At 40.3% G+C, this 12914-nt stretch overlaps 2 protein-coding genes across 2 annotated transcripts in view; one reads left to right on the top strand and one right to left on the bottom strand.

Annotated features, from left to right (window-relative positions):
- The window catches only part of clcn2a (chloride channel, voltage-sensitive 2a), a gene marked incomplete in the record, with an annotated part of 60592 nt that overhangs the window by 37725 nt on the left and 9953 nt on the right, over nucleotides 1-12914 (bottom strand). The window contains 1 exon segment of the mRNA XM_014031166.1: nucleotides 935-1097. Within this exon segment, the coding sequence (XP_013886620.1) occupies nucleotides 935-1097 (163 nt within the window).
- LOC106534517 (zona pellucida sperm-binding protein 4) lies at nucleotides 1489-4172 on the top strand. Its single transcript, XM_014031175.1, has 8 exons — nucleotides 1489-1801; nucleotides 1874-2061; nucleotides 2137-2234; nucleotides 3057-3214; nucleotides 3287-3479; nucleotides 3546-3693; nucleotides 3764-3839; nucleotides 4032-4172. Exons 1-8 carry the CDS (start codon nucleotides 1528-1530, stop codon nucleotides 4112-4114), a joined length of 1218 nt encoding a protein of 405 aa, XP_013886629.1. The 5' UTR covers nucleotides 1489-1527; the 3' UTR covers nucleotides 4115-4172.

Here is a 12914-nt window from a genome sequence, read left to right as displayed (position 1 = left end):
GTACAAATACTTCTTTACTGTACTTAAGTAGAATTTTTGGGTATCTGTACTTTACTCGAGTAATTATTTTTCAGCCTACTTTTTACTTCTACTTCTTACATTTTCACATAATTATCTGTACTTTCTACTCTTACATTTTTTGAAAAAGACAAGAAGTAGAAAGTCGTTACTTTCATTTCATTTTGCTTGTTTTCATTCCAGCTTGTTATTATAAAAAATAAATACTATCTGTATAAACTGTGCCTCCTATGTAGAGTGAATTTAATTGTGGTTGAATGAGAAGTATAAATACATAATATTCTGATAGCGTATTAGTTTGTACACAAACAAATCATGTCACACTCCAGCAGGACTTAATCATTAAAATAAAAGTACTGTACTTAAGAAGTATTTATACTTTATGAATTATATTATTGCATTTGGCCGCAGCCCTCAGATAGATTTTCATTTTGGGGAAAAGGTTTGGTCACCCTTGATATATGTATATAAACTAAAACAACTAGACAAGTGCATCCTAAATTTAACATAAATTAATTATTTTAATTATTTTAAAACAACAGTCATTTCTGCATTTTTTGGGGGGGGAGGCCACCTCCTAATAATTGTCCTTACAGAAAATCTAACAGCTCATTTTAAATCAATACTTTTAATGCTTAAGTACAAAAAGTATCAGAGACTTTAAGACTTTTACTCAAGTAAGGAGACTTTAACTTTTACCAAAGTAATTTTTTGGTAAGATACTTGGACTTTTACTCAAGTATCACTTTGTGGTACTTTATATAACACTGCGGATCAGTCACATCTAATCTCGCCCACAGCCTCTCCTGCTCCCCCAGCATCAGGTAGCCGCTCTGCTGAGTCGAGGTTTTGGAACCCCAACCAGGAGCGTCGCCTCGGCCTGACCTTCAGGGCGCGTCGTTTCGGGCTCACTTACTCTGGCACTTGGCGCAGGGGTCCTTCTCGTACTCCAGCAGATCCGCCGCCCGGCTCCGAACGCTGGTGTTCCTCCGCGGTCCATCTCGCACCCCTCCGTCCCGTAGGCGGGCCGCCTCTTCCTTGGCATACACACCCAGCTCCTGGGTGTAGCGCCCATACATCTGCGTGCACAAAAGGCAGACAAAAAGGAGAGAGAGAGCCTTTAAAGAGTTGACAGAAACAAGAGGCCGTGTGAATCATCGGGGTTTTCTGTTTAAGAACCGACATCACATGGTGAGACATCTGGCTCGTGTAAACACGCTGAGGTTTAAAGTCAGGCTCAAACAGAAGCAGAAAACTGAAATACTATTCTCATCTTTAATCTCTTGAATCGACCACGCTTCCCCTCAGCAGTCGTGTAGACTTTTCCTTCGACTGATGAGTGGACAATGAGGTGCACCTGTCAGAGCCCAGCTGATTAACTCAGCAGGCCTGCCACACAATTGACTTCTGATGACAAGAGGAGGAGCTCACTGGGTGTATAAAAGCTGCGCCAGAACGTTGTGTGTCATATCTGCAGTTTTGGCTAGAGTGTAGTTCTTTCACACCATAATGGAGCTTTACAAGTGGCTGTTTGGTGTTGTAGTTTTGATTTGTGGGGCTTCTGCCCAGAATTATTGGATGCAGCCTCCRGCGCAGAAACCCCAGCTTTCTCCTGAATTTCAGAACCCCCTGTCTAAGGTCCCTCCACCTACACCTTCTTTTGATAAATGTGTTGTGGAGGAGGAGGAGAAGATCCACTGTGGGAGTCCAGACATCACAGCTGAACAGTGTGAAGCCATTAGCTGCTGTTTTGATGGACGTTGGTGTTACTATGGGAAAACTGGTATGTTTTAATCTAATGCTTTTTGTCAAAGTGTGTAAAATCCTCACTGTTAAACTGAATTTTCTCCCTCAGTGACTGTGCAGTGTACCAGGGATGGTCAGTTTGTGGTTGTGGTGGCCAGAGAAATCACTCTGCCACCAATTGATGTGAACTCTATCAGCTTGCTTGACTCAAGCGAGGCCTCCTGCAGCCCAGTCGATGGCACCTCAGCCTTTGTGATCTTCCAGTTCCCTGTGACAGCTTGTGGCACAGCTCTTAAGGTGGGGAACCTTAGTTTAATTTAAATGTTTGAAACTTGACATCAATGTGTTTAATTGATCTTATTTAAATTTCAGGATGAAGATGGCTACGTCGTCTATGAGAACCACATGTCATCGTCTTATGAAGTGGGAGTTGGACACAAAGGGTCGATCACAAGGGACAGTCATTTTGAGTAAGTTTGTGGCAGAACTGCTCAGTCCATAACTATATAAAGCACAATCCTCCATTCCTTGTGACCCACTGCCCTGCATGTTTTAGTGGTCTGCTTCTGCATACCTGACTCGTATTAATACTTAAGTTTAGCAGAAGCCTGTCAGCCTTTAATTTCAGTCTGGTGTGCTGATGCAGGGAAATGTATCATGCAGGGTGGTCAGCTGCACCAACACATACTGCATAGTGTTTGCATCTTTGAGTTTAGCCATAAATCTGCAAAAATCTTAAGACCTTTAAGGCATCCTGCTTATATTTCACTCCAGCAAATGAAAAGTCTAGACTAGCTTTAAAACTCTTGTTTTGGCATGTTCTCAAAGGACTACTGGAGAAACTAAAATGACCACTTTAAGGAACAGACAGTAAATGTAAAATGAAGTGTATTGAGTGAGTTACTGTTTTAAATCTGYCTGAACTTGCCTTGTAGACTGCATTGTCTCTTTTCCCTGCTCAGTGACTGCATTACCTCGTAGTTCTGTAGAAGCTGGTTAAAACCAGGTGTTTCAGCAATAGTACAAGCCAGCCTTATGAGAACATCTCTGCTCTTTTAAAGACTAAAACATGTTGCATAACATGTAAAACTGTTACTAAATCTCATCTAGTTGAATGTAATGATCCTCAAAAGTATAATGCATCTTAAAGTAGCTTCTCCAATTTCAAGAGTAAAGAATGTGTTTTACTTCCCCATTGGGCTTTTAACACCCACGTTTGCTGCTTTAATAGATAGTAGTGGTTACAAATCAAATCTCTCTCAGGATGTCTAAACATGGTCCTGTTCCAACAGGCTGCTGTTCCAGTGTAGATATTCYGGCACGACTGTGGAGGCTCTGGTGTTGGAGGTAAATCCTGTTCCTCCCCCACTGTCTGTCGCAGCCACAGGACCCCTGAGAGTTGAGCTCCGACTCGGCAGCGGACAGTGTCACATGAAGGGATGTGTGGAAGGTGGGAGCGGTGCAGACTTCAGTGTGTGCGGTTTTGTTTTCCCAACCTGATGGCTGTAATCTCTGATTGCAGATGTGGCAGCATACAGCTCCTTCTACACTGCAGCAGATTACCCAATCAACAAGCTGTTGAGGGAACCAGTTTTTGCAGAAGTGCGTCTCTTGGAGAGGTCTGACCCAAATTTAGTTCTGAACCTGGAGCACTGCTGGGCCACAGCCACCCCAAACCCAGAGGGCCTGCCACAATGGGACCTGCTTGTTGATGGGTACAGAGAATTGCTGTTAAACTTCTGTTTAACTTCTCTTGCTAATGGATCTTCTCTTGGCTGCAGGTGCCCCTACCATGATGACAGATACCAAACTACAACAATTCCTGTGGATGAATCTTCTGGCCTTGAGTTTCCAACTCACTACAAACGTTTCGTCAGCAGGATGTTTACATTTGTTGCTCCAGAAGACTTTAGTCCTCACAAAGAGACGGTACATGTGAATGCTGAAGACTAAAACTGTGTAATCTTGACCCAACTAAAATGGGGTGCTCTGCTTCCAGGTGTTTTTCCACTGTTCTACAATGGTTTGTCATCAAGGCAGCACAACCTCTTGTGAGCAACAATGCCGCAGAAAACGTGAGTATTTCAGCTTCTGACCCACATGACTGTAGCTAAAACTTGATACAACTGACTGGTGTGAATGCTTTTTAAATTGCGTCAAAAGTAATGCCCACTTGTCATGGAATCATGGCTTTTTTTGGGAAACGATTAGCAAAGTCTAAACAAAATAATTCACTGCTGTACATAAAAATGTAACTCTCCTTGCAGGAAGAGCTGCCTTGAAAGTCCCTTCAAGCCAGAGGTCCCTGGTCTCGAGCGGTGAAGTGATCCTGACTAGGCTGCATCTTTAAAGATGTAAAGCACTCAAAGCCATTTCAGACTTTTAATAAAACCTTGTTAAAACGCTAACCTTGGCTTTTTCCTATTTTTCCTGAAATATACTTGGGTCAAAAGTTCTACTGTGCTGCACGTACTAGTTCACGATGGGTAAACATTTATGAAAGTTTAAAATTTGTACAAATTGGCCAGCAACTGAGATGTRAAGTTTACATCTGTTTCAGATTTCATCTGGACTAAGAAGGGCTAGAGCAGCTAATTTGATCCTAAAGAAGTGGTTCCCAGTTGGTCCTCAAGGGCTGGTGTCCTGCATGTGTTAGGTGCTGCCCTGGTTAAACACAGCTGAACCTAAGGAGTGCTTAATTAGTGGGCCTCTGCAGACCTTGATGGCAAACTGAGAAGGCACTTCTAGTTAAAGCAGGGACAAATCTAAAACTTGTAGGAGACCGGCCCTTGAAGACCAGCTTTGGACATGCCTGCTCTTAAAAATGCTGCTTTCACTTTCCATCACGTGTATCCAGCTATTGCTGTTTATGTACTTGTATGATCCAAGGTATCTGATTTATGGCCAGTCATGTTTTCAGTCAGTTCATATACTCAAATCAATGAGTGCTCCAACCTGTGCTCGTGAAGTATAATCCAAAGCTGAGAAGTAAAAAGCTTACTGTGCATAAGTTTTGTGGGCAGTTTCATAACAGATCAGACTTGGCTTATGAAATAAAGTGGAAGAAATGGTTTATCCCAGTAAATATGGCTAAAATTTTGTGCAGCTAGCACCCTAATTTGTTTCCTGGCCATTTTGACAAAGGTGCTCATATCCCACCCAAAATGGTTGGTCTGACCAACTGCACCCAGACCAGGTCTTGGGCAAACTCCCCCCAAGACAAAGCCCTTTTATGACAGACTACACCCCCATTTTTTTTAACAAGCAAATCTCAGTGAGATCACGTGTTTTTCAAGGGAGGCCTGGGTTTGAAGGCTACCATTTATACAGGTTCTTGGTCTGGGGAGGACCAGAGGAAACCTTACAAAAAAAACATGCAAAATTCACATGGATGCCAGGTTCAAACTGTCCAGGACCTTCCTGCTGTGAGGCATCAGTGCTATCCACGGAGCCATGTTTGGTCCTAGTCTAAGTGTTTAACAATTTTAAAGCTGAGACCAAATTAAGCCTTCTAAAAATGCAAAGTATTCAATGCATGAAAAACTTTAGGAGCCTTAGTAAAATGCCAAAGGCAACAACTCATTCATGAATCCTGTTTTCATGTCAAACCTTTTCACCAAAAACAAATGGATTAATTCAGGATCCAGACCTTGGTTTTAGGTGCCACCAATCTAAGAGTGCAARGCTCTGGTCTGGTTTTCCAGACAAGTATTTCAATTGAATCTTGAATCAAAAGCTACAAATGGAGGGTGGAACTGCAGTTGAAGTTTCTCATCTGACTTTTGGACTAAATGTTTAGAAACTATTTTGCCTGAGGTTAAAAACATTACGCAGCATTTAGCTTAAATGAGTCGAAGTGCATCTGTTAAAATTACACATTTTTTTACTTGCTAGATATTTTTCACACCTTTAGTGTTAAAACTCTCGAGTGAAATCTGAATCAAGTGGGTTAAAGTTGTAATCACTTGATGCCGTCTTTAATGAAACAGGAATGATGCGAACTTATTTCCATCATGAAGTCACACGAGTCRCTGTTCCAATCTTTACCAGCACTGTATGTAGCAGCGTCTCCTTTACTGCTGTGCACCACCTCCTCCTTTGTTTCCCCCATATCTCATTGAGATGGGCATCACGACTCCCGCAGCCTAACACTCTCTGCTTGCATGAACAGGAAGGTGMAGAGAGGAAAGCAGAGCAGCTGTATGGGTTCAGTGTGACTGGGCTGTCTGGATGCTGATCTCCCTCCACTTTTAACCCCTGCCCTGCTGGAAAGGCATTAAAGCGAGAGGGCAGCTTTGCATCATCTTCAGAAATAAGAAAAAGCAGCAGCAGCCTCTTCTATAAGCCGTGCGGCAGAATTCTCCGAGGACTCGGCGAGGAGATGTGAAATGACAGTGGCAGCTCCTGTGTGGACTTGCATTCTTATACAGGCGGCGCAGAAGTGTAAACAGGTTTTATCTCACGGATGTTGGCGATTAAAGTGACAGATGCAGATTAGTTTACATGTGCAGGACGCTGAAGCAAATGAACGCGCAGGGAGACAAAAAATCATCATTAGAGCAAAATGAGGCCATTTAGTCACATTTAAACCAWTGAACCATTATTCCGATCCCTTCTTGTCCTGTTAGCATGACGAGAAATATTTAGTCATAAAAAGCTGCAATGTTGAGGAAAAAACCTATCTTCACGCTACAATAGTCAAACTAATTTCTAAAACAGAATAGTGCAATATTCATGCAAAATTTATTTCAATTTTTTCTTTACAAAAGAGCAGAACCAAACTATATTTGCAACTTTAAGCTGACAATAACTATTACTGTGTTATCATGGCAGCTCTTCCAGCTTTTGTGGCCCTTCATCAAGCTTTTACATAATGAAAAAAAAAAMCCCACAGTGAATCATAGCCGCACTGACAACAATGCACTCTGTCACAGATGACTAACAGCTGCTTGGAGTATTATCGGCTTGTTAAATAGCTGTCGTCGGTCGTTATTGCTCCCAAAATAACACCTGCAACTTCGAGTGGTCCAGAGGGTACGCCTCATAAATCACACGTCTGGTTATTGATAACTGCAGAACGACCTGAGCTGCTTCTGAAGAGTGGAAATAAAGGTTCAGTTTATAAAGGAAAAATAAATGAAGCAGTGGAGTTGGGAGTTTTTGTTTTCTGTGTGTGCAGCAGAGGAGATGAGGTGAGGAGGGGCAGCTATAGTTTATTTTATTTTATTTTATTATTTTTTGTTGCGATGAAAAAAGAGGTAACACAAAGGTCTGAAAAGTTACAAACCACAGTTACGGACAGGAAAAGCTAATCACAAGGTAAACTAATGGCACTTGTTTTGCATGCATTGTAGTGGTCATCAAGTGGTGGCCAGTTCTTCCCATTTGGCCATTGAAGTGTTACATTAGAAATAATGCACAATTTGTTAAAAAAGATCCAGTTGTGATCCAGCTCAGAAAGGGTTAAACAAACAGCCAATAAGCCAATCAAATAAATTGTCCATGGAGGTTAGAGGTGTAGAAACAGAGATTACCCTTTTAAGTGTTATAAACAAAATATTCTCATAAAATACAGATTATCTTTTCAAAATGTATATTTTATGTAACTGGTAACATATAAAAAATACATTTTAGACACATCATTAGCATTAATTTCTTATGTCATACACTCCATTAACACCTTTTTTATTTATTATTTCTTAGAGATCTTTTTTTTTTTTTTTTGGAGAATTTGGCCACAATCCAGCAAATCAGTTGGCCTTCATTACTAAACTCGGACTAAAAATCTAAATATTTGCTTTTAAATTTTGAAAAGAATCAAAAATGGACCATTAAAGTTGGACAAGGATCATGAGAGTGAAATAATAAAGTGACAAAAAGAGAATTTATAAAGCTATTTATTTAAATATTGCTTTTGGGGCCAGATAAAATCTTAACGAAGGCCAGGATTTGGCCCGCAGGCCTTGAGTTTGACACACAGATTAGACATTTACTAACCTTCACTTTTTGATTCAATTTAGCTTGATAAGGCATGAACAGATACAGATTTTCAATGAAAGATAGTGGTCACTTTTATTGTTTAAATCAAAACTGTCATGCTGGTTAATTTTATTAAATGTACCACCCAATTGCTTATTTTGTAATCCATCCATCCATCCATCCATCCATCCATCCATCCATCCATCCATCCATCCATCCATCCATCCATCCATCCATCCATTCTCTTTCCCTGCTTCTGTTGCCAGTCCATTAAAAAGTCACAGAGACAGAAAACAACTCACGCCTGGGGCAAGTTTAGAAAATACTACACTAAATCAAATATTTACATGAAGCTGTCACTTTCAAGCCCACACTGATGCTGTCYTTACTGTATACAGTATCTTCTTTAAGTTCAAGCAGGTTATTAGTCTTCTGAGCGTATTTAAAACCTGCACTCCTAATAGGTAAATTACAGGAAGGAATAAAAAAATAGTGGTCTGTTAGACTTCTAACAGGTGGCTAAAAGTTATTTTAGTACTATAGTGTGAGCAAAACAAGTACACACTGAAAAGGAGCACAACGCAGCCACGTGAAAAACCAGAAAAAAGGATAATTTAATCATCTTTTTTTACTCCTCACAGGTTTCCAAAAGTGAACCGACCCACAGGCTCATCCAGTAATTCTCAGAATCATGAGCAACGCAGCTCGTCTCCAGTTTAAAGACGGACCACCAGCATCAGCAAACCCCCAGCAGGAGTTCAAACGAAGCCTGTTAGTGTTTCTTCCACCGGCCTGTGTGAAAGCAATCACTGGCCATCTGGAGCACCGGCCCCCTCCCCCCGGGGGAAGCAGCAGGTGGGACGCTGTGGGTTAAATGAGCTGTTATCTGTAACCAGTTTACCTCCCATATGACCAACTTCTGTATCTCTGTCAGTTTAAACTCTCACAACACAACCTCCGTGCGCCGGCTCCCTCCCTGCTTTGTTTTGGATAGTTTTTTTTTTCTTGTTTGTGAGTCATAACGCAGCGGCAAACTGTGTATGCAGCAAAAAAAGAAAAAAAAAGAAAAAGAAAAGTGAAAAGTAATTCAGTCGAGCAAAAAATAAAAAAAATGGAGGGCATGAAGTGAGCAAGCAGCAGGAGCTGGCTGCGGTTGTGATCAAACACTCAGCTGTCAGCTTCTCATGCCTGGTCCTGCGGACACAACACCAACTGAATAACAACGTATAAACGTACCCAACACAATCTGCTGGCCCAAATATCAATTAAACAATCAGGACCACCAGTATAATTCTTTTTCCCTGCCTTTCCTAAATGTGAATCTGATACTGTCTGTCTGTTAGCACCTCYTCTGTTCTGGTTCGTTCCTGCTGAGAGAACAATGAGGATCTGAAGCTGCTCGGCACCAACAGRCTCCTCAAGACAGAAACACAAATTATACAATCTGCACACGGCTGAGTGTTCCTTGAAGGAATGCTTATCGACCGTCCAGAGTTTTAAACTGAGGTCCTCTCATGTTGAAAAATGACGGCGCAGTTTCAGCCTTTTTGGTTGAGCTTTGAAAACAACTGTGTGATTTTACAAGCTCTCTATGGTTCAGAGTATGTGCTGGTGATCACTCTCAGCTACTACTACATCAAATTAAAACTCCTRAAACTGTAGAATTTACWSAATTATAGCAATTTTTGTGTTTTCTAAGGTGGATTTGTAGTGGTGTTGAGTTAGGTTTATTACAATGTGTCAATATCTGTTAAGGCCAGCATTTTTATAAGTATTCGTACAAAATGCACCGATTCTTTGAACCATTGTTAATATCAATACTGGGATACTAGTACCGATAATCCATTGAATGTGTYGCAGTTTATATTTACATTCAGTTCAGCTCATTTCAGTTTATATATATATATATATATATATATATATATATACTGTATATTAGGTGTGCAACGATACAGGAAATTCACGGTTCGGTTCGATACTTTAGTCTCACAGTTTGATATTTTTTCGATACAAATAAGAGAAATTTCCATGCCCCTTTAACTTGTAATTTATTTATATTAATTATGAACATTTGTTTAACCTCAAAAGTACAGTTTTTTAATTAAATGTTGCTGAAACAGCAAGTTTCTCAGTGGACCTGCACTCATAAATGCAGTCTAGGTGGAGTAGTCGAACACAGATCCACTGATCCTTCAACACAGAGCATCTTCAGAAAAGTTGATAAAGTAAATTTTTAAAATCTGTCTTGCTGTTAAAATACGTATCTATATTTAGTGCGATTGTATCTATATGATCTTTGCATGTATTGTACACCAGACAAGTGACAGAGCAATGCAACACTATTTATAAGACCCGACACTTTTTAATCTGCTTTTTATTAAAGAGGTTCATTTAGATCCCAAATGTGTTTAACAGAAGCTTTTGTTAAAGCTCAGTAATGAGGAGRGTTCAGATGAAGAACACAGAGATCTGATCAGAGAGAAGCCTCTTTAAATTCTGGACCTCGTGTTTTCCAACCGGGAGTTTACCGACTTAAAGAACCGCAGAGGTCCTAAACGGATTTAAAACCTCCACTCTTAGTGCTACAGCTCACTTCTATGGGACCTGTGTGTCTTTAAACAATGCATCAAAAAGAGTGAATACCTAAACACTATCAGTTGATTTATCACTCCTAAAATAAAATAAAAATCGAGTATTTAAATCAAAAGATGCTGCTGACCTTTTAAGAGCCTCACTGAGGCCCTAAACTTTGCTGCATCTCTCACTCTGCAGCCTTTGTCCCAYATCAAACACTAAGCAGTCATGAGCTAAAACACCTTTCTGTAGTCTGTTTGAAATGACTTGTTTTCCATTGCTTTATATCTTAATGTCATGTGCATATTTTACATTTTCTACAGTCTTCCCTCTAACTTTACACACAACCCTGTTTGTCTGTTATCAAAATATCTCATGAACCACCAGACAAATTTCAGTGAAAGTCTCAGAAATTAATCACTGGATGTTCATCTACACCTGATTACTTTCTAGAGCAGAGGAGCCCAAAGTGGGGCCCGCGGGCCAATTTTGGCCCGCCAAGCCATTTGATTTGGCCCACCAACAGTTGCCAAAGTTACAAGGTTGTAAGCTGTTATGGTAGAAACACAGTATTTCCATTGGTCAAATGACTATATAAAAGGGCTGTAGTGTAGGTAGTTTTCACTCATGGTGTTGACTTTATCTTTGATTTATTAGGATTAAACATGAAACATGAAACTGCAACAAGAAATATTTAGATCAGATTTAACCCCGCATGTAGATTTGCACACTTATCAAGGCCACAAAAACTCATATTTTATCAATTTATGATATGTCCCATGAGCCTTTGCTACTTCAGCGTATGGCGGACTTTCTCCAAGTGCACAGACTAAAATAAAAGAGGGCCATTGCAGAGCTTAATTGTTAAAAATAAAGGACTTTACTTTAAAAAGTATTTGTATTTCATGATTATATAACTGCATTTGGCCCGCAGCCATGGATAGATTTTCATTTTGGCTCCCTCGGGGAAAATTTTTGGGCACCCCTGTTCTAGAGTCAACCCAGTTCGAGATGGCCAGCACAGCAAACTGACCTCACACAAACATGGCAGTAACATTTTAYATTGACTAAATTAAAAATTTGGTGTAGCTGAGAGTCATTCATGACACATATTTCAAACATTAACGAGAAACTGCATGTGACTGGGCGTAACGTTGTTTATAAACCAAAACAGCAAAAGGTTGTTTTATTCTTAATATAAGATGATCTTAATCTAAAACTCAGAAAAGTGGTGGGTGATATGCATTGCCTCAAAGAACGATAGGCCTTTAATCCCTCCACAAAAGACCTGGTCCTACTTAAAGTTCTTTATWGTTCATCAATTCTTAAGATGCTGCAGAATAATTCCTTCAGCAGGGGCTAATATTTGACACTTAAGGACAAACATTCACATTTCTAATCCCTGCTGCTTACGCTACATATTCATAAGAATAATTTAATCACCTTATTTTAAAGTGTGTGACGGATCTTATCATCACAAGAAGAGTGAGGGGACGCTTTAGATGAAAGGCCGTGTGAATTTACCTCCTGYTGAGATCGTACTGATGACAACAGAAAAATAACAGAAGCACTAAAACACTCCAGCTCATCTGAACCCTGCAGCCTCTGGGGACCAGACAGGGAAAAAAAAATTAAATTAGAGGAGGAAGTGACAAATTTGAGTCATCCCGGAGTCTACATTTGCATTCAAATAAGTAGTGAAGGCCACTTTTAGAAGAAGCCGTGAGTCAGAGTAAATAATAAATGTGCAACGGTGCTTTTTGATGCCTGGCGGATAAAACAAGAGGAGCTGAAGCACATCACAACACATGGTGACGACACCGGAGCGGGGAGAAGTGGGGAGGTGATGTCAGTGAGGAGGAAGCTTTAAGCACAGAGAGTGACACCTTGTTAGAAAAACACTTAAGAGGAGAGCGGGTGTGCGGCGTGCTTCATCCTCACAGATTATCTCTGCAGCAGGTGGGAAATGTCACAACTAAGAGCAGGAAAAGAAAACACAATGAAGTCTCAACCTAAGTTTTGTCAGAACAAACATGCAACTCGGTACAAATCTGCCATGTATTGGTCATTCATTTTTTGTATACTACGTATGTACCCAGTATGTACCCTGTAAGTACATGTCACTTCATTATCTCAAGTACGTACCTACAATATTGGGCAGCAATACTTATTACTACTATGATGGGCACAAAGTCCAGCAAAGTTGTTTTTTACAGTTTGTGGACGTTTGCAGATTTTCATGGAACTCCAACTACTAGTATTTTGCAGAAGGGGTGCACTGATTGCTGTTTTCTGGCTAAAATTCTGACCTGCAAATTCAGATTGTTTTCAAATAGCTGACACTGTCAGGTTTTATAAGTTTACAAGACACCTTCAATGTTCCAGTCTTATTTTATTGAAAAACACTGAACAATACAGTTGAAACAATACAATACAAACTTGTTTTAACTGGACATTATGGAGCAAAATAGGGCAGTGGCTGATATTCAGACCTTTGTGGAGGTAGATGTGAAGCCGATCGTTTTCACAGATCTTATCCAAGTATCGGCTGAAATCTGTGCCAATAAATCTCCGGCCAGGCGATTTATAGGTGCCCC

Source organism: Austrofundulus limnaeus, unplaced genomic scaffold (genome assembly GCF_001266775.1).
Source record: "Austrofundulus limnaeus strain Quisiro unplaced genomic scaffold, Austrofundulus_limnaeus-1.0 Scaffold6, whole genome shotgun sequence".
Lineage (NCBI taxonomy): Eukaryota > Metazoa > Chordata > Actinopteri > Cyprinodontiformes > Rivulidae > Austrofundulus > Austrofundulus limnaeus.
This window is presented reverse-complemented; position numbering and strand designations above follow the sequence as displayed.